General features: G+C 47.7%; 1 protein-coding gene across 2 annotated transcripts in view; it reads left to right on the top strand.

Moving 5' to 3' along the window:
• Positions 1–1,279: 1,279 nt before the first annotated feature.
• LOC139384993 (pyruvate dehydrogenase phosphatase regulatory subunit, mitochondrial-like) overlaps positions 1,280–24,452 on the top strand; it is a 35,849-nt gene continuing 12,676 nt past the window's right edge. The window contains exons 1-15 of one of the 2 annotated variants that reach the window (XM_071129955.1): positions 1,280–1,424; positions 2,126–2,413; positions 4,994–5,127; positions 7,336–7,417; positions 8,019–8,182; positions 10,560–10,681; positions 11,333–11,450; positions 13,373–13,522; positions 13,935–14,127; positions 17,792–17,916; positions 18,325–18,480; positions 18,770–18,903; positions 22,586–22,734; positions 24,056–24,168; positions 24,267–24,361. In XM_071129955.1, coding sequence (XP_070986056.1) covers positions 2,139–2,413; positions 4,994–5,127; positions 7,336–7,417; positions 8,019–8,182; positions 10,560–10,681; positions 11,333–11,450; positions 13,373–13,522; positions 13,935–14,127; positions 17,792–17,916; positions 18,325–18,480; positions 18,770–18,903; positions 22,586–22,734; positions 24,056–24,168; positions 24,267–24,361 — 2,010 coding nt within the window. In that variant the 5' untranslated portion in view covers positions 1,280–1,424; positions 2,126–2,138. The remainder of the gene's footprint in view (positions 1,425–2,125; positions 2,414–4,993; positions 5,128–7,335; positions 7,418–8,018; positions 8,183–10,559; positions 10,682–11,332; positions 11,451–13,372; positions 13,523–13,934; positions 14,128–17,791; positions 17,917–18,324; positions 18,481–18,769; positions 18,904–22,585; positions 22,735–24,055; positions 24,169–24,266; positions 24,362–24,452) is intronic. The other variant, XM_071129956.1, reaches the window with a different exon arrangement.

Below are 24,452 nucleotides of genomic sequence, written 5' to 3'. Positions count from 1 at the left end.
GTTTTGAATGCGGCAGAAGTTGTACTAGGTTGACAGTGTGGCCAATGTATTCAACCTTTTCTGGCCCACAGTGTTACATGTGACTGTTTATCCTTTTAAGCTTGAAAAAGAAACCCTTAAACCCAGATTTGGACCACACACCCTCTCCACTGAGTAGCAAGCTAGTGATTGCTTTGCAACACTTGCAGTTAGCCACGGATCAAATCAAATTGTATTTGTCACATGCGCCGAATACAACAGTGAAATGCTTACTTACAAGCCCCTAACCAACAATGCAGTTTTAAGAAAAATAAGTATTAAGTAAAAAATAGACCATAAAAAAAAAAATTAATTAAAGAGCAGCAGTAAAAGGTTCCTTCCAAATCACCCATTGTTATATTTGCAATTTCCAAATGAATGTGTAATGTTAATGTCCAATGGCCGTTGAGCACCAATAAGTTTTTTTTATCTTATAATTTCTCTTAAAACAAGGTTTGAAAAGGATTTGCCAGTAGATTGTTGATTTGTGACGATGGCCGCTTGTCTAGCTTGCTAGCTAAGATTTTGAAAGTCCAATTAAAACTGCTGTAGATATAACGTGATTTGATGTCACTTTATTTGCGGCCAATGACTTTGAGCCTTCTTGGATGGGCACTTCTAATATAAATCTATGGCAGCACCCAAGGGGCTTGAATTTTCAAGCTCTCTCTGTAGATTTTGCGCTGACAAAGTGTCCCCATGAGTGACAGAAGTGAGCCAATCATGGCGCAACTAGAGTACATTACTAACCACTACACTCCGTATTTTCCACTGGCTGCCCCTCCACCACAGAAAGCACTAAGCTAGGCTGAAACATCTGCATTTTGGAGATGCCATACTCAAGAAAGCAACCATGTTTGTATGCGGCTTTATTAACTCAAATATTATTTTTTTTGACATTGTTTGCAAACTGATATGTGACATGTATTTATGTAAAAAATAACCTGAAAAACGTGGGTCTCAAAACAGGTGGTGCTCACCTGCCCTGAATGACAGGCCACCACTGAGTATATGTGACCAATATATGCATATATGTTTTCATGTGAAATCCATAGATTAGGTCGAATTAATTTATTTCAATTGACTGATTTCCTTATATGAACTGTAACTCAGTAAATTGGTTTAAATTGTTGCGTTTATATTTTTGTAAATAATTGTACAAATTTTAATAATTATTAATTTACCAAGTATACAGGATGGAACTTTTATTCTGACGGATTTCAAAAAAATCCGCGACCCGGAAGTAGTTAGTTTTTGTTGCCTGTTTCACGGCGGTGTAAATAAACAATGCAGCTTGTTTGGCCGAAGAGGGTCTGACTGAAACATTCTGCTGTCATCGAGGCGCAGGACTGAAATCTGCTTCAAGCCGAATAGAGATTTCATTACTTTTGGAGTGGAGTGAGTCGGTGAGTTTGCTACATGATAATGATAATGCTAACTAGCATTATCATTAGCTAGACGAATGTCAGAAGGCCGCTAGCGTATTACCAATGCAAAGACGTTTGGATCGGGGTGTTGTTCTCCTTGGAGCGAAGGTCGAACACAAGCAAACTTAAGATTTACTGTTGGCATTAGCAACAAGTGATAGTTATCATTGAGCCAGCTGATCAACTAACGTTAGCTAAAGTTCGCTTGCTAACTGTAGCTTGTTTGAAAGACAGTACGAAAGTTAGCTGTGGTACCTAGTACCTAAGTCTGCATGCTTGCTAATGTCATTCTCCAGGCCTGTTGTGTTGTGATCCTCCTGGCCTGTTGTGTTCTGATCCTCCGGGCCTGTTGTGTTCTGATCCTCCAGGCCTGTTGTGTTCTGATCCTCCATGCCTGTTGTGTTCTGATTCTCCAGGCCTGTTGTGTTCTGATCCTCCAGGCCTGTTGTGTTCTGATCCTCCAGGCCTGTTGTGTTCTGATCCTCCAGGCCTGTTGTGTTCTGATCCTCCAGGCCTGTTGTGTTCTGATCCTCCAGGCCTGTTGTGTTGTGATCCTCCTGGCCTGTTGTGTTGTGATCCTCCTGGCCTGTTGTGTTGTGATCCTCCTGGCCTGTTGTGTTGTGATCCTCCTGGCCTGTTGTGTTCTGATTCTCCTGGCCTGTTGTGTTCTGATTCTCCAGGTTCCTCCAAGCCATGCACTGCAGCTGTGTATGGAGCTCCAGGGCTCTGTCCCCTGCCCTGCTCCCTAGGCTGCTGTCCCATGCAGGATGCTGGGCTCCGGGGACCAGGCCTAGGGGTATCTGGAGCTCCCCTCGGAGACTGGCCTCGGCTGTAGAGACCACGCAGCCCATCCCCCTGCCCAGCCAAGCCCGGGTGGTGATCTGTGGAGGGGGCATCGTAGGGACATCTGTGGCCTATCACCTGGCCAAGCTGGGCTGGACTGAGATAGTACTATTGGAGCAGGGAAGGTAGGAGAGGCTAAATGATGTGGTCTGTTTACAAGAGGGGGGTGCATGTTTCCAGAACACTTTATTTGTGGGTAGGTGGACAATATATCATGATTTCATGAGTTCATTGTTTTACTGGGCTTGTCAGGGGATGAGAGACCAACACAGTAAAAACATGGACTAGCCTACGAGACCTTCTGTAATCAATGATAACATCTAGAAATCACAAGGAACCATGGTCTTATGTCTCATTACTCACCCTGCTGGGTTGTGAACCATGAACTTATGTCTCATTACTCACCCTGCTGGGTTGTGATCCATGGTCTTCTGTCTCATTACTCACCCTGCTGGGTTGTGATCCTCTGTGTGTGTGATCTACTGTGTGATCCTCTGTGTGTGTGATCTACTGTGTGGTCTTCTGTGTGTGTGATCTACTGTGTGATCCTCTGTGTGATCTACTGTGTGGTCCTCTGTGTGTGTGTGTGTGTGTGTGTGTGTGTGTGTGTGTGTGTGTGATCTACTGTGTGATCTACTGTGTGATCCTCTGTGTGTGTGATCTACTGTGTGTGTGATCTACTGTGTGGTCCTGTGTGTGTGTGATCCTCTGTGTGTGTGTGATCTACTGTGTGGTCCTCTGTGTGTGTGATCTACTGTGTGATCCTCTGTGTGTGTGATCTACTGTGTGTGTGGTCCTGTGTGTGTGTGATCCTCTGTGTGTGTGTGATCTACTGTGTGACCTACTGTGTAATCCTCTGTGTGTGTGATCTACTGTGTGGTCCTCTGTGTGTGTGATCTACTGTGTGGTCCTCTGTGTGTGTGTGTGTGATCTACTGTGTGGTCCTCTGTGTGTGTGATCTACTGTGTGGTCCTCTGTGTGTGTGATCCTCTGTGTGTGTGTGATCTACTGTGTGGTCCTCTGTGTGTGTTAGACAGGGGGGAAAGTAGATGGCATTTCTTACAGTTATGGGATCTACTGTCTGTGTAATTGCGGATCATAGAATCCCATAATGAATCCCTATGAATTATTGTGATCTCATGGGCCTTGTAAGGATTGGGCATCTCGCCTGTATTATGCATGACCTTTTAATGAGCCATTAACACAACCAGTCATGATGTTTTCATCTGATTGGATTTAATGAGCCATTAACACAACAATTCATGATGTTTTCATCTGATTGTCTAACAACCTTGTGTAAATATTTATAAAATACAGGCAAATCACGTTTTTCACTGCACTGAGCCTTTAAATAGTGGTGAAATAGCTGACAGTTTTCTTGGCATCTTTGTATTAGTTATTGTGATAGGCTCACGGTTTACCCGGTACGGCGTACCCCCACTATTTAGTGAACCGCCTTACTTTCACCCCTAGTGTTATAGGCTGAGTGCTGGCACCACCAGGCTGGGTGTTAGGCTGGGTGCTGGTACCACCAGGCTGGGTGTTAGGCTGGGTGTTAGGCTGGGTGCTGGTACCACCAGGCTGGGTGTTAGGCTGGGTGTTAGGCTGGGTGCTGGCACCACCAGGCTGGGTGTTAGGCTGGGTGCTGGTACCACCAGGCTGGGTGTTAGGCTGGGTGCTGGCACCACCAGGCTGGGTGTTAGGCTGGGTGCTGGTACCACCAGGCTGGGTGTTAGGCTGGGTGCTGGTACCACCAGGCTGGGTGTTAGGCTGGGTGTTAGGCTGGGTGCTGGTACCACCAGGCTGGGTGTTAGGCTGGGTGTTAGGCTGGGTGCTGGTACCACCAGGCTGGGTGTTAGGCTGGGTGTTAGGCTGGTTGCTGGCACCACCAGGCTGGGTGTTAGGCTGGGTGTTAGGCTGGGTGTTAGGCTGGGTGTTAGGCTGGGTGCTGGCACCACCAGGCTGGGTGTTAGGCTGGGTGCTGGTACCAACAGGCTGGGTGTTAGGCTGGGTGCTGGTACCACCAGGCTGGGTGTTAGGCTTGGTGTTAGGCTGGGTGCTGGTACCACCAGGCTGGGTGTTAGGCTGGGTGTTAGGCTGGTTGCTGGCACCACCAGGCTGGGTGTTAGGCTGGGTGCTGGTACCACCAGGCTGGGTGTTAGGCTGGGTGCTGGCACCACCAGGCTGGGTGTTAGGCTGGGTGCTGGTACCACCAGGCTGGGTGTTAGGCTGGGTGCTGGTACCACCAGGCTGGGTATTAGGCTGGGTGCTGGTACCACCAGGCTGGGTGTTAGGCTGGGTGCTGGTACCACCAGGCTGGGTGTTAGGCTGGGTACAGCTAACCATGTTGTTGTCATTTCTCTGTGTGCTAGGCTAGGTGCTGTACCTAACCATGTTGTTGTCATCTCTCTGTGTGCTAGGCTAGGTGCTGTACCTAACCATGTTGTTGTCATCTCTCTGTGTGCTAGGCTAGGTACAGCTAACCATGTTGTTGTCATCTCTCTGTGTGCTAGGCTAGGTGCTGTACCTAGCCATGTTGTCCTCATCTCTCTGTGTGCTAGGCTAGGTGCTGTACCTAACCATGTTGTCCTCATCTCTCTGTGTGCTAGGCTAGGTGCTGTACCTAACCATGTTGTCCTCATCTCTCTGTGTGCTAGGCTAGGTGCTGTACCTAACCATGTTGTCCTCATTTCTCTGTGTGCTAGGCTAGGTGCTGGCACCACCAGGCTGTGTGCTGGGATCGTCAGCGTGGCCAAGCCCATTTCTATTGAGTGTAAAATGGCTGACTACTCCAACTCCCTGTATGAACACCTGGAGGAGGAGACTGGGGTCAAGACAGGTGGGATGGACTTCTACAGTATGACTAGCCTGAGTTCTACTCCATGTGTACTAACATGCCTACACTATGACTAGCCTGAGTTCCACTCCATTTGTATTAACATGCCTACAGTATGACTAGCCTGAGTTCTACTCCATTTGTGCTAACATGCCTACAGTATGACTCTAGCCTGAGTTCCACTCCACTTGTACTAACATGCCTACATGCCTGGAACTCAGACTAGCCTGAGTTCCACTCCATTTGTGCTAACATGCCTACAATATAACTCTAGCCTGAGTTCCAGTCCATTTGTGCTAACATGCCTACAGTATGACTCTAGCCTGAGCTCCACTCCATTTGTACTAACATGCCTACATGCCTGGAACTCAGACTAGCCTGAGTTCCACTCCATTTGTGCTAACATGCCTACAATATAACTCTAGCCCGAGTTCCAGTCCATTTGTGCTAACATGCCTATAGTATGACTAGCCTGAGTTTCACTCCACTTGTACTAACATGCCTACAATATAACTCTTGCCTGAGTTCCACTCCATTTGTACTAACATGCCTACAGTATGACTCTAGCCTGGTTTCCACTCCATTTGTGCTAACATGCCTACATTATGACTCTAGCCTGGTTTCCACTCCATTTGTGCTAACATGCCTACAGTATGACTCTAGCCTGAGTTCCACTCCATTTGTGCTAACATGCCTACAGTATGACACTAGCCTGAGTTCCAGTCCATTTGTGCTAACACGCCTACAGTATGACTCTAGCCTGAGTTCCACTCCATTTGTGCTAACATGCCTACAGTATGACTCTAGCCTGAGTTCCAGTCCATTTGTGCTAACATGCCTACAATATGACTCTAGCCTGAGTTCCACTCCACTTGCGCTAACATGTCTACAGTATGACTCTAGCCTGAGTTCCACTCCATTTGTACTAACATGCCTACAGTATGACTCTAGCTTGAGTTCCTGAGTTCCGCTCCATTTGTACTAACTCCTTATCAGTGAATGTCTCTGGAAGCTGGTTAGTTTGCCTCTCCTGCTCTCTGCAGTACAGTTCCAGTCTGTCTCAACGTACCTCAATGGGTTTATGAACACGTCTTTGCTGTGTGGTTGTGTTCTGATTGTGTTTTAGCCAGTTGTTTTGGTTGTTGAATCAATTATATATTATCTATGAGGTCATGTGACTGGCTGTATCCTACCAGTGCTTCCCCCTCCTCCTCTCACATGCTGTTTCAGTTTGTGTTTCAACACAGATTTACCAGTGGTATTTAGTCTTGTGTGTAAACAGATTTACCAGTGGTATTTAGTCTTGTGGAACAACAGATTTACCAGTGGTATTTAGTCTTGTATAAACAACAGATTTACCAGTGGTATTTAGTCTTGTGTGTAAACAGATTTACCAGTGGTATTTAGTCTTGTGGAACAACAGATTTACCAGTGGTATTTAGTCTTGTATAAACAACAGATTTACCAGTGATATTTAGTCTTGTGGAACAACAGATTTACCAGTGGTGTTTAGTCTTGTGGAACAACAGATTTCCAGTGGTATTTAGTCTTGTGGAACAACAGATTTACCAGTGGTATTTAGTCTTGTGGAACAACAGATTTACCAGTGGTATGTAGTCTTGTATAAACAACAGATTTCCAGTGGTATTTAGTCTTGTGGAACAACAGATTTCCAGTGGTATTTAGTCTTGTGGAACAACATATTTACCAGTGGTATTTAGTCTTGTGGAACAACAGATTTACCAGTGGTATTTAGTCTTGTGGAACAACAGATTTACCAGTGGTATTTAGTCTTGTGGAACAACAGATTTACCAGTGGTATTTAGTCTTGTGGAACAACAGATTTACCAGTGGTATTTAGTCTTGTGGAACAACAGATTTACCAGTGGTATTTAGTCTTGTGGAACAACAGATTTACCAGTGGTATTTAGTCTTGTATAAAGACAGATTTACCAGTGGTATTTAGTCTTGTATAAACAACAGATTTACCAGTGGTATTTAGTCTTGTGGAACAACAGATTTACCAGTGGTATTTAGTCTTGTAGAACAACAGATTTACCAGTGTTATTTAGTCTTGTATAAACAACAGATTTACCAGTGGTATTTAGTCTTGTGCCAACATCCAGACAGTATGGCAGGGCGTTGCCTTGTGTGGTTTAACGCGAGATGACTCATGACTTGGCAGTCCTGATGTGTGTGTGTTTGTTCCAGGTTACGTGAAAACAGGCTCTCTATGTCTGGCCCAGAATCAGGACCGTTTCCTCTCCCTGAAGCGCCTGGCATCCAGGCTGAAGTAAGTCCCTCCCTAACCGCCTTTCTCTTCCCTCCCTAACCTGACCCTGCCTCTCCTCTGGTCTGAATTATATCTCAGTACTCTCTCCTCTGGTCTGAATTATAGCTCAGTATTCTCTCTCTGGTCCAGTCTCTCCCTGACCCTCTCCTCTGGTCTGAATTATAGCTCAGTACTCTCTCTGGTCCAGTCTCTCCCTGACCCTCTCCTCTGGTCTGAATTATAGCTCAGTACTCTCTCTGGTCCAGTCTCTCCCTGACCCTCTCCTCTGGTCTGAATTATAGCTCAGTACTCTCTCTGGTCCAGTCTCTCCCTGACCCTCTCCTCTGGTCTGAATTATAGCTCAGTACTCTCTCTGGTCCTGTCTCTCCCTGACCCTCTCCTCTGGTCTGAATTATAGCTCAGTACTCTCTCTGGTCCAGTCTCTCCCTAACCTCTGGTCTGAATTATAGCTCAGTATTCTCTCTGGTCCAGTCTCTCCCTAACCTCTCTCCTCCTCCCTCTCTCCTCCTCCCTCTCTCCTCCCTTCCTCCTCTCCTCCCTCCCTCCCTCTCTCTTCTCCTCCTCCTCTCTCTCCTCTCTCCTTTCTCTCCTCCTTCCTCAGTGTGATGGGGATCCCCTGTAACGTGATCAAACCCAAAGAGGTGTCCAAGCTCCACCCCCTGGTGAATATTCATGACCTGGTGGGGGCGCTCCACCTGCCGGGGGATGCCGTGGTGTCACCGCCTGACGTCAACCACGCCCTCGCCACGGCAGCAGCCGGACACGGTGAGACAGTAAAACCAAGGATGGACTATTGTTCGGCTTGCAAGCCAAAAATTCCCAGGTTTTCCAGAAATCCTGATTGGATGATTCCAGATTTCCTGCTTGTTCCATCCTGATTTGGGGGAATTTTCCAACTGGGATTTCTGGAAAAACTGAATTTTAGGAAAAATCCTGCAAGCCCATCTGTAGTGGAGGTTTCAATAGAAAGTTACAACCATGTGGTTTCGCCATCAGTTAGAATGAAGCCAGAAAGCAAGGCTACTGGAGGGAAGGGCCAAGGTGTGGTCTGCCAAGGTGTGGTCTGCCAAGGTGTGGTCTGCCAAGGTGTGGTCTGCCAAGGTGTGGTCTGCCAAGGTGTGGTCTGCCAAGGTGTGGCCTGCCAGGGTGTGGCCTGCCAAGGGCCAAGGTGTGGCCTGCCAGGGTGTGGCCTGCCAAGGGCCAAGGTGTGGCCTGCCAAGGTGTGGTCTGCCAAGGTGTGGTCTGCCAAGGTGTGGTCTGCCAAGGTGTGGTCTGCCAAGGTGTGGTCTGCCAAGGTGTGGCCTGCCAAGGGCCAAGGTGTGGCCTGCCAGGGTGTGGCCTGCCAAGGGCCAGGGTGTGGCCTGCCAAGGTGTGGCCTGCCAAGGTGTGGCCTGCCAGGGTGTGGCCTGCCAAGGGTCAAGGTGTGGCCTGCCAAGGTGTGGCCTGCCAAGGGGCCAAGGTAAGGCCTGCCAATCAGAGTGAGGTAGTCGGTGCCCAGGGGGCATCTCTTTGGCTAATTTGACATCATGCTACTCCAATCAAACGAACGATGAACTATTGATAGTGTTTGTCATGTTTGATCACATTGTACTTTTCTACATGAATACATGTACATTTGAAGTTGGAAATTTACATACACTTAGGTTGGAGTCATTAAAACTCGTTTTTCAACCACTCCACAAATGTCTTGTTAACAAACTATAGTTTTGGCAAGTCGGTTAGGACGTCTACTTTATGCATGACACAAGTAAATTTTCCAACAATTGTTTTCAGACAGATTATTTCACTTACAGTGAATTATATCACAATTCCAGTGGGTCAGAAGTTTATATACACTAAATTGTCTGCCTTTAAACAGCTTGGAAAATTCCAGAAAATTATGTCATGACTTTAGAAGCTTCTGATAGTCTAATTGACATAATTTGAGTCAATTGGAGTTGTACCTGTGGATGTATTTCAAGGCCTACCTTCAAACTCAGTGCCTCTTTGCTTGACATCATGGGAAAATCAAAAGAAATCAGCCAAGACCTCAGACAAAATAATTGTAGACCTCCACAAGTCTGGTTCATCCTTGGGAGCAATTTCCAAATGCCTGAAGGTACCACATTCATCTTTACAAACAATAGTATGCGAGTATATATCCTATATCGACATAACCTGAAAGGCCGCTCAGCAAGGAAGAAGCCACTGATCCAAAACCACTATAAAAAAAGTCAGACTATGGTTTGCAACTTCACATGGGGACAAAGATGGTACTTTTTGGAGAAATGTCCTCTGGTCTGATGAAACAAAAATAGACCTCAACCCTATAGAAAATTTGTGGGCAGAACTGAAAAAGTGTGTGCTGGCAAGGAGGCCTACAAACCTGACTCAGTTACACCAGCTCTGTCAGGGGGAATGGGACAAAATTCCCCAACTTATTTTGGGAAGCTTGTGGAAGGCTACCCAAAACATTTGACCCAAGTTAAACAATTTAAAGGCAATGCTACCAAATACTAATTGAGTGTATGTAAACTTCTGACCCACTGGGAATGTGATGAAAGAAATAAAAGCTGAAATAAGTCATTCTCTCTACTATTATTCTGACATTTCACATTCTTAAAACAAAGTGGTGAACCTAACTGACCTAAGACCGGGAATTTATACTAGGATCAAATGTCAGGAATTGTGGAAAAACTGAGTTTAAATGCATTTGGTTACGGTGAATGTAAACTTCTGACTTCAACTGTTAACCATGTTCTGATGTCCAGGAGTCCAGATCCATGAGCCCACCACAGTTAACCATGTTCTGATCTCCAGGAGTCCAGATCCATGAGCTCACCACAGTTAACCATGTTCTGATCTCCAGGAGTCCAGATCCATGAGCTCACCACAGTTAACCATGTTCTGATCTCCAGGAGTCCAGATCCATGAGCGCACCACAGTTAACCATGTTCTGATCTCCAGGAGTCCAGATCCATGAGCGCACCACAGTTAACCATGTTCTGATCTCCAGGAGTCCAGATCCATGAGCTCACCACAGTTAACCATGTTCTGATCTACAGGAGTCCAGATCCATGAGCTCACCACAGTTAACCATGTTCTGATCTCCAGGAGTCCAGATCCATGAGCTCACCACAGTTAACCATGTTCTGATCTACAGGAGTCCAGATCCATGAGCGCACCACAGTTAACCATGTGATGATGGAGAAGGGACATGTGACAGCGGTGGAGACGGACAGAGGAGCCATCGAGTGTGAATACTTTGTCAACTGTGCAGGACAGGTGAACCTCTATCCATTACGTGTGTGTGTGTGTGTGCGTGTGCGTGTGTGTGTGTGACTGTAAATGACATGGCGTCTCTCCCTCCACTAGTCTTTAGACAGCTAGACAGCTCTCTTCAGCCCAACTGATCTGTAAGGTTTCATAACGCGTTATGAATGATAGGATGGGTCCTATTTAGTGCACTAGAATAAGGAACCATTTGGGACACAGTCATGCTGTATATGAAGTGTTGTAACTGGCTGTCTCTGAGCTGTCTCTGAGGTTTCTAATCTAAAGACTCTCTGGGTGTAGGAGCTGGACCAGTGAAGTGTTGTAATCTAGCTGTCTCTGAGGGAGCTGGGCCAGTGAAGTGTTGTATCTAGCTGTCTCTGAGGGAGCTGGGCCAGTGAAGTGTTGTATCTAGCTGTCTCTGAGGGAGCTGGGCCAGTGAAGTGTTGTATCTATCTGTCTCTGAGGGAGCTGGGCCAGTGAAGTGTTGTATCTAGCTGTCTCTGAGGGAGCTGGGCCAGTGAAGTGTTGTATCTAGCTGTCTCTGAGGGAGCTGGGCCAGGCCAGTGAAACCAGGGTGTCTGTTCCTCTACACGTGTTCATATAATAGGGGGTTATGAATGCTATATGATATGTTATAACTGTCCTATGTATGTTCTACAGTGGGCGTATGAGCTGGGCCAGGCCAGTGAGACCAAGGTGTCTGTTCCTCTCCATGGATGTGAACACTTCTACCTGCTCTCCAAACCTCTACCAGAGCCTCTACAGCCCAGCACCCCAGGTGAGACTACCTCCTCTCAGAGCCTCTACAGCCCTGAACCCCAGGTGAGACTACCTCCTCTACAGCCCAGAACCCCAGGTGAGACTACCTCCTATCAGAGCCTCTACAGCCCAGAACCCCAGGTGAGACTACCTCCTATCAGAGCCTCTACAGCCCAGAACCCCAGGTGAGTCCACCTCCTCTACAGCCAAGAACCCCAGGTGAGACTACCTCCTCTACATCCAAGAACCCCAGGTGAGACTACCTCCTCTACAGCCAAGAACCCCAGGTGAGACTACCTCCTCTACAGCCCAGAACCCCAGGTGAGACTACCTCCTATCAGAGCCTCTACAGCCCAGAACCCCAGGTGAGTCCACCTCCTCTACAGTCCAGAACCCCAGGTGAGACTACCTCCTCTACAGCCCAGAACCCCAGGTGAGACTACCTCCTCTACAGCCCAGAACCCCAGGTGAGACTACCTCCTCTACAGCCCAGAACCCCAGGTGAGACTCCCTCCTCTACAGCCCAGAACCCCAGGTGAGACTACCTCCTATCAGAGCCTCTACAGTCCAGAACGCCAGGTAAGACTACCTCCTCTACAGCCCAGAACCCCAGGTGAGACTCCCTCCTCTACAGCCCAGAACCCCAGGTGAGACTACCTCCTATCAGAGCCTCTACAGTCCAGAACCCCAGGTGAGACTACCTCCTCTACAGCCCAGAACCCCAGGTGAGACTACCTCCTCTACAGCCCAGAACCCCAGGTGAGACTACCTCCTCTACAGCCCAGAACCCCAGGTGAGACTACCTCCTCTACAGCCCAGAGCCCCAGGTCAGACTACCTCCTCTACAGCCCAGAACCCCAGGTGAGACTCCCTCCTCTACAGCCCAGAACCCCAGGAGAGACTACCTCCTATCAGAGCCTCTACAGCCCAGAACCCCAGGTGAGTCCACCTCCTCTACAGTCCAGAACCCCAGGTGAGACTACCTCCTCTACAGCCCAGATACAAATAATCCACGTATGGTTTCTTCAAGGAGTTAGAGCTGGTACCGTTCAGTCCAGAAGGAGTTAGAGCTGGTACCGCTCAGTCCAGAAGGAGTTAGAGCTGGTACCGCTCAGTCCAGAAGGAGTTAGAGCTGGTACCGCTCAGTCCAGAAGGAGTTAGAGCTGGTACCGCTCAGTCCAGAAGGAGTTAGAGCTGGTACCGCTCAGTCCAGAAGGAGTTAGAGCTGGTACCGCTCAGTCCAGATGAGCACGGCCTTATTTATATTACAGCGTATTGGATAACTGTCATTCATATTCACCCAGTTCAATGTAACAGTGATGGGTTTAGGTTACTGTCATTCATATTCACCCAGTTCAATGTAACAGTGATAGGTTTAGGTTACTGTCATTCATATTCCATTCACCCAGTTCAATGTAACAGTGACAGGTTTAGGTTACTGTCATTCATATTCACCCAGTTCAATGTAACAGTGACAGGTTTAGGTTACTGTCATTCATATTCACCCAGTTCAATGTAACATCCATAGGTTGGAGAACGTCCTCCGGAAGTTGTCGTAATTACTGTGTAAGTCTATGGAAGGGGGTGAGAACCATGAGCCTCCTAGGTTTTGTTTTGAAGTCGATGTGCCCAGAGGAGGACGGAAACTAGCTGTCCTCCGGCTACACTATGTTGCTGCTGAGGCTACTTTGACCTTCATTGCAAAACGGTGTGTTTTAATCAATGATTTGGTAACATGCAAATTTTTTTTGTGTAGTTTTATCTAAATGGGATAACCTTTTTAATGTTTTACTATTTAAATGTTTATGAAATTCACTGAGGAGGATGGTCCTCCCCTTCCTCCTCTGAGGAGCCTCCGCTGGCCTGAACTCTGTCCTGTCTGGTGGTTAGGGTCAGGGTTAGACTGTGTTGTAACTGTGTATCTCTGTGTGTTCTCTCTAGTGGTGATGGATATGGACGGGAGGATCTATGTGAGAGCGTGGCAGGGAGGGGTCCTGTCTGGTGGATTTGAGAAGAACCCTAAACCCATCTTCACCGAGGGACGTAACCAGCTGGAGATCCAGACCATGCAGGAGGACTGGGACCACTTCGGTAAGAGACGGGGTGATTTTTCTATAATGGCACCCTATTTTGTTTATGTTGCCACGGCTACTGTAAAACACGGAGTCCATTTAGTTTTGTTTTCCATAGCGACTTTGTGCTGTGAGTGCATACATTTTAAAATGGGTTGTCCCCAGTGGGAATCGAACCCATGATGTTGGCGCACACTCTCACCAACTGAGACAGTATGGGTTGGCCCCAGTGGGAATCGAACCCATGATGTTGGCACACACTCTTACCAACTGAGACAGTATGGGTTGTCCCCAGTGGGAATCGAACCCATACTGGTTATATACTGTGTTTATGTGAGGTGGTTATATACCATAGTAACTGACCGGTCCATAGTGTCTCTACCTAACCCCCTCTCTTACCCCCTCTCTTACCCCCTCCCTCCTCCCTGTAGAACCCATGCTGTCAGCCCTGTTGAGGAGGATGCCAGAACTAGAGGTGTGTGAGATCCAGCAGCTGGTCAACTGTCCTGAGTCATTCACCCCAGACATGCGCTGTCTGATGGGGGAGACACCGGGGGTGCACGGCTACTTCGTCCTGGCTGGAATGAACGCCTCTGGCCTGGCCTTCGCTGGCGGAGCAGGAAAGTAAGGATAGGACATTTCCAGTACATCTACTTTAGGGTTGAGAGTGAGAACGACAGGACATTTCCAGTACATCTACTTTAGGGTTGAACGACAGGACATTTCCAGTACATCTACTTTAGGGTTGAACGTGAGAACGACAGGACATTTCCAGTACATCTACTTTAGGGTTGAACGTGAGAACGACAGGACATTTCCAGTACATCTACTTTAGGGTTGAGAGTGAGAACGACAGGACATTTCCAGTACATCTACTTTAGGGTTGAACGTGAGAACAACAGGACATTTCCAGTACCTCTACTTTAGGGTTGAACGTGAGAACAACAGGACATTTCCAGTACCTCTACTTTAGGGTTGAACGTGAGAACAACAGGACATTTCCAGTACATCTACTTTAGGGTTGAACGTGAGAACAACAGGACATTTCCAGTACATCTACTTTAGGGTTGAACGTGAGAACGACAGGACATTTCCAGTACATCTACTTTAGGGTTGAACGTGAGAACGACAGGACATTTCCAGTACATCTACTTTAGGGTTGAAAGTGAGAACGACAGGACATTTCCAGAACATCTACTTTAGGGTTGAACGTGAGAACGACAGGACATTTCCAGTACATCTACTTTAGGGTTGAACGTGAGAACGACAGGACATTTCCAGTACATCTACTTTAGGGTTGAGAGTGAGAACAACAGGACATTTCCAGTACATCTACTTTAGGGTTGAACGTGAGAACGACAGGACATTTCCAGTACATCTACTTTAGGGTTGAAAGTGAGAACGACAGGACATTTCCAGAACATCTACTTTAGGGTTGAACGTGAGAACGACAGGACATTTCCAGTACATCTACTTTAGGGTTGAACGTGAGAACGACAGGACATTTCCAGTACATCTACTTTAGGGTTGAACGTGAGAACAACAGGACATTTCCAGTACATCTACTTTAGGGTTGAACGTGAGAACAACAGGACATTTCCAGTACATCTACTTTAGGGTTGAAAGTGAGAACGACAGGACATTTCCAGAACATCTACTTTAGGGTTGAACGTGAGAACAACAGGACATTTCCAGTACATCTACTTTAGGGTTGAACGTGAGAACAACAGGACATTTCCAGTACATCTACTTTAGGGTTGAACGTGAGAACGACAGGACATTTCCAGTACATCTACTTTAGGGTTGAACGTGAGAACGACAGGACATTTCCAGTACATCTACTTTAGGGTTGAACGTGAGAACGACAGGACATTTCCAGTACATCTACTTTAGGGTTGAACGTGAGAACAACAGGACATTTCCAGTACATCTACTTTAGGGTTGAACGTGAGAACGACAGGACATTTCCAGTACCTCTACTTTAGGGTTGAACGTGAGAACGACAGGACATTTCCAGTACATTTATGATGGCAAGCAAACAAAACATGAACATTTAAGGACTAAATTTGTTGATGAAAACAGTCCTGATGTTACAACCAACCTAATATTAGTCTGGTTCATGTTCTCCCCGTGGATTGACTGAGTATCGTCGACTGAGTATCGAACCTAATATTACTCTGGTTCATGTTCTCCCCACGGAGTATGGTAGACTGAGTATGGTAGACTGAGTATGGTAGACTGAGTATGGTAGACTGAGTATGGTAGACTGAGTATGGTAGACTGAGTATGGTAGACGGAGTATGGTAGACGGAGTATGGTAGACTGAGTATGGTAGACTGAGTATGGTAGACTGAGTATGGTAGACTGAGTATGGTAGACTGAGTATGGTAGACTGAGTATGCCAAATGCGGGTAGATTTTGGCGTGCAAGACGTCTTTCAGGTCTCCATGGTGTCGGGTGGTCAGGTCTCCACGGTGTCGGGTGGTCAGGTCTCCACGGTGTCGGGTGGTCAGGTCTCCACAGTGTCGGGTGGTCAGGTCTCCACAGTGTCGGGTGGTCAGGTCTCCACGGTGTCGGGTGGTCAGGTCTCCACAGTGTCGGGTGGTCAGGTCTCCACGGTGTCGGGTGGTCAGGTCTCCACAGTGTCGGGTGGTCAGGTCTCCACGGTGTCGGGTGGTCAGGTCTCCACAGTGTCGGGTGGTCAGGTCTCCACGGTGTCGGGTGGTCAGGTCTCCACGGTGTCGGGTGGTCAGGTCTCCACGGTGTCGGGTGGTCAGGTCTCCACGGTGTCGGGTGGTCAGGTCTCCACGGTGTCGGGTGGTCAGGTCTCCACGGTGTCGGGTGGTCAGGTCTCCACGGTGTCGGGTGGTCAGGTCTCCACGGTGTCGGGTGGTCAGGTCTCCACAGCGTGAGCTGGCGGGTGGTCAGGTCTCCACAGCGTGAGCTGGCGGGGGCTCAGGTCTCCACAGCGTGAGCTGGCGGGTGCTCAGGTCTCCACAGTGTCGGGTGCTCAGGTCTCCACAGTGTGAGCTGGCGGGTGCTCAGGTCTCCACAGTGTGAGCTGGCGGGTGCTCAGGTCTCCACAGTGTCGGGTGCTCAGGTCTCCACAGTGTGAGCTGGCGGGTGCTCAGGTCTGGTCTGGTCAGTTTTCAAAGTATCTGACGTTTTGTTTAGTAGTTGGTGGATGAACCTCATTATGTTTGAATCCTATGTAGCCTATTCTACTTCCTGCTGCGACACTGGGCTGTGTGAAAGATTGTTTTAGAAGCGCTGTGCACAGGCATAAAAATTGGTCTAATTTACCTGAAACCAAGTTTAGTAAAGGGGGAATCTGTCCTTGTGTTTCTTGGCTATTTACATTGTTTTGTTCACAAGACAGAAAATCAACCTTCGATTGAGGTTCAACCACCAGGGAAGAGGGAACACCTCTGGTTCACGTAGTATCGTAACAACACCAGAAAACACAGAAAATCAACCTGTGATTGAGGTTCAACCACCAGGGAAGAGGGAACACCTCTGGTTCACGTAGTATCGCCACCACCCTAATCTGGGTCACGTCGTATCGCGACCACCCTAGTCTGGGTCACGTCGTATCGCGACCACCCTAATCTGGGTCACGTCGTATCGTGACAACCCTAATCTGGTTCATGTAGTATCGTGACCACACCAATCTGGTTCACGTAGTATCGTGACCACCCTAATCTGGTTCATGTAGGAGTGGAGTAATGTTTGATGATTGACTTACATACTTATCACTCCACTGTCCTGTCTGTCAGGGTTAGAGGTTACGACTGTCCTGTCTGTCAGGGTTAGAGGTTACGACTGTCCTGTCTGTCAGGGTTAGAGGTTACGACTGTCCTGTCTGTCAGGGTTAGAGGTTACGACTGTCCTGTCTGTCAGGGTTAGAGGTTACGACTGTCCTGTCTGTCAGGGTTAGAGGTTACGACTGTCCTGTCTGTCAGGGTTAGAGGTTAGAGGTTACAGTGCAGGGTTAGTGTATAGTGGTGGGCTAAATGAACTGGATCAAAGCAGTGTGTTCTGTCGTCAGGTACCTGGCAGAGTGGATGACGTATGGTTACCCCATGGCTAACGTCTGTCCTGTCTGTCAGGGTTAGAGGTTACGACTGTCCTGTCTGTCAGGGTTAGAGGTTACGACTGTCCTGTCTGTCAGGGTTAGAGGTTACGACTGTCCTGTCTGTCAGGGTTAGAGGTTAGAGGTTACAGTGCAGGGTTAGTGTATAGTGGTGGGCTAAATGAACTGGATCAAAGCAGTGTGTTCTGTCGTCAGGTACCTGGCAGAGTGGATGACGTATGGTTACCCCACGGCTAACGTCTGGCCTCTGGACATCAAACGCTTCGGCAACCTTCAGAGCAGCCGAACCTTCCTCCGACACAGGGTCATGGAGGTCATGCGTGAGTCCTGACCAGAGCAAACACAATCACACTCTCTGTTAGTAATGTCTGCCTGACTGTCCCTCTCTCTGCCTGACTGTCCCTCTCTCTGCCTGACTGTCCCTCTCTCTGCCTGACTGTCCCTCTCTCTGCCTGACTGTCCCTCTCTCTGCCTGACTGTCCCTCTCTCTGCCTGACTGTCCCTCTCTCTGCCTGACTGTCCCTCTCTCTGCCTGACTGTCCCTCTCTCTGCCTGACTGTCCCTCTCTCTGCCTGACTGTCCCTCTCTCTGCCTGACTGTCCCTCTCTCTCTGTGTCTGCCTGACTGTCCCTCTCTCTCTGTGTCTGACTGTCTGTCCTGCTCTCTCTCTCGGTTTCTGTCTGTCTGTCTCTCTCTCTCTCGGTTTCTGACTGTCTGTCTCTCACCAGCCCTGCTGTATAACCTAAAGGTTCCTCGTTGGGACTTCCAGACGGGCCGGCAGCTGAGGACTTCTCCCCTGTACGACCGTCTGGACACACAGGGAGCCAGATGGATGGAGAAACACGGCTTTGAGAGGGCCAAGTACTTCATCCCTGCAGGGAAGGGTGAGGCAGACCACACACACCCCACACACACACACCCCACCCCCACACCCCACACACACACCCCACCCCACACACACACCCCACCTCACACCACACACACCACACACACCCCCACCCCACACACCACAATTTCCCAATGCTTCTGTCTATCAGAGCTAAACCATGTTCCTCTGTTCTCAGACCTGCTGTCTCTTAGCTCTGTGTCTGTCTGTTTAGTTAAACAGTTCTATCATCTGTTCTCAGACCTGTGTCTGTCTGTTAGTTAAACAATTCTATCATCTGTTCTCAGACCTGCTGTCCCTGGATGCCAGTAAGACGTTCTATAAGCCTGACTGGTTTGACATCGTGGGGGCGGAGGTGAAATGCTGCAAGGAGGCCGTCTGTGTCATCGACATGTCCTCCTTCACCAAGTTTGAGCTCACTGTGAGTGACCCCTGGAAAGGAGAGGGAAGGGAGAGGAGGGGAAGTGAGGTATCAACTTCCTCCTATGATGGAAGCTCTAGGTGGCTGACCCCTGAAAAGGAGAGGGAGAGGAGGGGAAGTGAGGTATCAACTTCCTCCTATGATGGAAACTGTAGGTGGCTGACCCCTGAAAAGGAGAGGGAGAGGAGGGGAAGTGAGGTATCATCTGACCCCTGGAAAGGAGAGGGAGAGGAGGCGAAGTGAGGTATCAACTTCCTCCTATGATGGAAACTGTAGGTGGCTGACCCCTGAAAAGGAGAGGGAGAGGAGGGGAAGTGAGGTATCATCTGACCCCTGAAAAGGAGAGGGAGAGGAGGGGAAGTGAGGTATCAACTTCCTCCTATGATGGAAGCTCTAGGTGGCTGACCCCTGAAAAGGAGAGGGAGAGGAGGGGAAGTGAGGTATCATCTGACCCCTGGAAAGGAGAGGGAGAGGAGGGGAAGTGAGGTATCAACTTCCTCCTATGATGGAAGCTGTAGGTGGCTGACCCCTGAAAAGGAGAGGGAGAGGAGGGGAAGTGAGGTATCAACTTCCTCCTATGATGGAAGCTGTAGGTGGCTGACCCCTGAAAAGGAGAGGGAGAGGAGGGGAAGTGAGGTATCAACTTCCTCCTATGATGGAAGCTGTAGGTGGCTGACCCCTGAAAAGGAGCGGGAGAGGAGGGGAAGTTGGGTATCATCTGACCCCTGAAAAGGAGGGGAAGTGAGGTATCATCTGACCCCTGGACCCACAGAATGAAATAGAAAAAGGAATGTTATCTCCATGGTTAAACCACTCTAGGTCACAGCTATAATGTGAATGACATTATCTCTATGGCTGGACCACCCTCGGTCACAGCTATAATGTGAATGACATTATCTCTATGGTTAAACCACTCTAGGTCACAGCTATAATGTGAATGACATTATCTCTATGGTTAAACCACCCTCGGTCACAGCTATAATGTGAATGACATTATCTCTATGGTTAAACCACCCTCGGTCACAGCTATAATGTGAATGACATTATCTCTATGGTTAAACCACCCTAGGTCACAGCTATAATGTGAATGACATTATCTCTATGGTTAAACCACCCTAGGTCACAGCTATAATGTGAATTACATTATCTCTATGGTTAGACCACCCTAGGTCACAGCTATAATGTGAATTGCATTATCTCTATGGCTGGACCACCCTAGGTCACAGCTATAATGTGAATTACATTATCTCTATGGCTGGACCACCCTCGGTCAGAGCTATAATGTGAATTACATTATCTCTATGGCTGGACCACCCTAGGTCACAGCTATAATGTGAATTACATTATCTCTGACTAGAACACCCTAGGTCACAGCTATAATGTGAATTACATTATCTCTATGGCTGGACCACCCTCGGTCACAGCTATAATGTGAATTACATTATCTCTATGGCTGGACCACCCTCGGTCACAGCTATAATGTGAATTACATTATCTCTATGGCTGGACCACCCTAGGTCACCGCTATAATGTGAATTACATTATCTTTGACTAGACCAGCCTAGGTCACAGCTATAATGTGAATAACATTATCTCTATGGCTGGACCACCCTAGGGCACAGCTATAATGTGAATGACATTATCTCTGACTAGACCACCCTAGGTCACAGCTATAATGTGAATTACAGTATCTCTATGGCCAGACCACCCTCGGTCACAGATATAATGTGAATGACATTATCTCCATGGTTAGACCAGCCTCGGTCACAGCTATAATGTGAATGACATTATCTCTGACTAGACCACCCTCGGTCAGAGCTATAATGTGAATTACATTATCTCTATGGCTGGACCACCCTCGGTCACAGCTATAATGTGAATTACATTGTCTCTATGGCTGGACCACCCTAGGTCACAGCTATAATGTTAATTACATTATCTCTGACTAGACCACCCTAGGTCACAGCTATAATGTGAATTACATTATCTCTATGGCTGGACCACCCTCGGTCACAGCTATAATTTGAATTACATTATCTCTATGGCTGGACCACCCTCGGTCACAGCTATAATGTGAATTACATTATCTCTATGGCTGGACCACCCTAGGGCACAGCTATAATGTGAATTACAGTATCTCTATGGCCAGACCACCCTCGGTCACAGATATAATGTGAATGACATTATCTCCATGGTTAGACCAGCCTCGGTCACAGCTATAATGTGAAGTACATTATCTCTATGGCCAGACCACCCTCGGTCACAGCTATAATGTGAATGACATTATCTCCATGGTTAGACCACCCTCGGTCACAGCTATAATGTGAATGACATTATCTCCATGGTTAGACCACCCTAGGTCACAGCTATAATGTGAATGACATTATCTCCATGGTTAGACCACCCTCGGTCACAGCTATAATGTGAATGACATTATCTCCATGGTTAGACCACCCTAGGTCACAGCTATAATGTGAATGACATTATCTCCATGGTTAGACCACCCTCGGTCACAGCTATAATGTGAATGACATTATCTCCATGGTTAGACCACCCTAGGTCACAGCTATAATGTGAATGACATTATCTCCATGGTTAGACCACCCTCGGTCACAGCTATAATGTGAATGACATTATCTCCATGGTTAGACCACCCTCGGTCACAGCTATAATGTGAATGACATTATCTCCATGGTTAGACCACCCTCGGTCACAGCTATAATGTGAATGACATTATCTCCATGGTTAGACCACCCTCGGTCACAGCTATAATGTGAATGACATTATCTCCATGGTTAGACCACCCTAGGTCACAGCTATAATGTGAATGACATTATCTCCATGGTTAGACCACCCTCGGTCACAGCTATAATGTGAATGACATTATCTCCATGGTTAGACCACCCTCGGTCACAGCTATAATGTGAAGGACATTATCTCCATGGTTAGACCACCCTCGGTCACAGCTATAATGTGAATGACATTATCTCCATGGTTAGACCACCCTCGGTCACAGCTATAATGTGAATGACATGATCTCCATGGTTAGACCACCCTCGGTCACAGCTATAATGTGAATGACATTATCTCCATGGTTAGACCACCCTCGGTCACAGCTATAATGTGAAGGACATTATCTCCATGGTTAGACCACCCTCGGTCACAGCTATAATGTGAATGACATTATCTCCATGGTTAGACCACCCTCGGTCACAGCTATAATGTGAATGACATGATCTCCATGGTTAGACCACCCTCGGTCACAGCTATAATGTGAAGGACATTATCTCCATGGTTAGACCACCCTAGGTCACAGCTATAATGTGAATGACATTATCTCCATGGTTAGACCACCCTCGGTCACAGCTATAATGTGAATGACATTATCTCCATGGTTAGACCACCCTCGGTCACAGCTATAATGTGAATGACATTATCTCCATGGTTAGACCACCCTCGGTCACAGCTATAATGTGAATGACATTATCTCCATGGTTAGACCACCCTAGGTCACAGCTATAATGTGAATGACATTATCTCCATGGTTAGACCACCCTCGGTCACAGCTATAATGTGAATGACATTATCTCTGACTAGACCACCCTCGATCACAGCTATAATGTGAATGACATTATCTCCATGGTTAGACCACCCTAGGTCACTACTTTTCTTTCTGTGCCAGTCTACAGATGACCAGGCGTTGGCGTTGCTGCAGCACCTGTGTGCCAATGACCTCGATGTGCCAGTGGGTCACATCGTTCATACGGGCATGCTGAACGAGAGGGGCGGATATGAGAACGACTGCAGCGTGGTCAGAGTCAAGAAGAACAGGTGAGAGTTTAGCCATTAAGAAGAACAGGTGAGAGTTTAGCCATTAAGAAGAACAGGTGAGAGTTTAGCCATTAAGAAGAACCACTGCAGCGTGGTCAGAGTCAAGAAGAACAGGTGAGAGTTTAGCCATTAAGAAGAACAGGTGAGAGTTTAGCCATTAAGAAGAACAGGTGAGAGTTTAGCCATTAAGAAGAACCACTGCAGCGTGGTCAGAGTCCAGAAGAACAGGTGATAGTTTAGCCATTAAGAAGAACAGGTGAGAGTTTAGCCATTAAGAAGAACAGGTGAGAGTTTAGCCATTAAGAAGAACAGGTGAGAGTTTAGCCATTAAGAAGAACAGGTGAGAGTTTAGCCATTTAAGAAGAACAGGTGAGAGTTTAGCCATTTAAGAAGAACAGGTGAGAGTTTAGCCATTAAGAAGAACAGGTGAGAGTTTAGCCATTAAGAAGAACAGGTGAGTTTAGCCATTAAGAAGAACAGGTGAGAGTTTAGCCATTAAGAAGAACAGGTGAGAGTTTAGCCATTAAGAAGAACAGGTGAGAGCTTAGCCATTAGAAGAACAGGTGAGAGCTTAGCCATTAAGAAGAACAGGTGAGAGTTTAGCCATTAAGAAGAACAGGTGAGAGTTTAGCCATTAAGAAGAACAGGTGAGAGTTTAGCCATTAAGAAGAACCACTGCAGCGTGGTCAGAGTCCAGAAGAACAGGTGAGAGTTTAGCCATTAAGAAGAACAGGTGAGAGTTTAGCCATTAAGAAGAACCACTGCAGCGTGGTCAGAGTCCAGAAGAACAGGTGAGAGCTTAGCCAGCTGTTCATAACTCCACCTGGGGGCAAACTCCACCTGGGGGAAAACTCCACCTGGGGGCTAACTCCACCTGGGGGCTAACTCCACCTGGGGGCTAACTCCACCTGGGGGCTAACTCGTGTGAATGTCCTCTAAATGAACAGGATAGAGACTGAACCACCTTGTCTTATGTCAGACAGCTCCACATTCGTCTCCACTGTCTGTTGAGGGACGAGGGTCACATAGGAGCGACGGGTTAGTTCCTCATCTAAATGTTTTCCTCTCTCCCTTTCTCTCTCCATCTCTCTCTCTCTCTGTCTCTCTCTCTCTGTCCCTCTCTGTCCCTCTCTGTCTCTCTCTGTCTCTCTCTGTCTCTCTCTGTCTCTCTCTGTCTCTCTCTGTCTCTCTCTGTCTCTCTCTCTCTCTCTCTGTCTCTCTTTCTCTCTCTCTCTCTCTCTTTCTCTCTCTCTCTCTCTCCATCTCTCCCTTTCTCTCTCCATCTCTCCCTTTCTCTCTCTCTCTGTCTCTGTCTCTGTAGCTTCTTCATCATCTCTCCTACAGATCAGCAGGTCCACTGCTGGTCGTGGTTGAAGAAGCACATGCCCGACGACCCACAGCTCCACCTAGAGGACGTCAGCTGGAAGTACACCGGTGAGAACTATCGCTGCAGAACCTCGATCTTCCCCTCAGTTCCCCACAATGCATTTCTGTTCTGAACCCTTTCCCCACCCCCGGCCTCCCTTCTACAGCGCTGAATCTTATTGGTCCGCGGGCGATGGACGTCCTAGGAGAACTATCGTATGTCTCCATGACTCCCGAACACTTCCCGTCCCTCTTCTGTAAGGTGAGGAATCTGTTTTAGCCCGGTCATGTTATGTTTATCGTGGCTCATCACAAGGCCGAAGGTTGTGTGTGTTGTTGTCCTGACCTTTGGT

The sequence above is a fragment of the Oncorhynchus clarkii genome, chromosome 26 (genome assembly GCF_045791955.1).
Source record: "Oncorhynchus clarkii lewisi isolate Uvic-CL-2024 chromosome 26, UVic_Ocla_1.0, whole genome shotgun sequence".
Taxonomy (NCBI): domain Eukaryota; kingdom Metazoa; phylum Chordata; class Actinopteri; order Salmoniformes; family Salmonidae; genus Oncorhynchus; species Oncorhynchus clarkii.
Note: the sequence above shows the minus strand (reverse complement) of the source record. Positions and strands in the feature narration are given on the sequence as shown.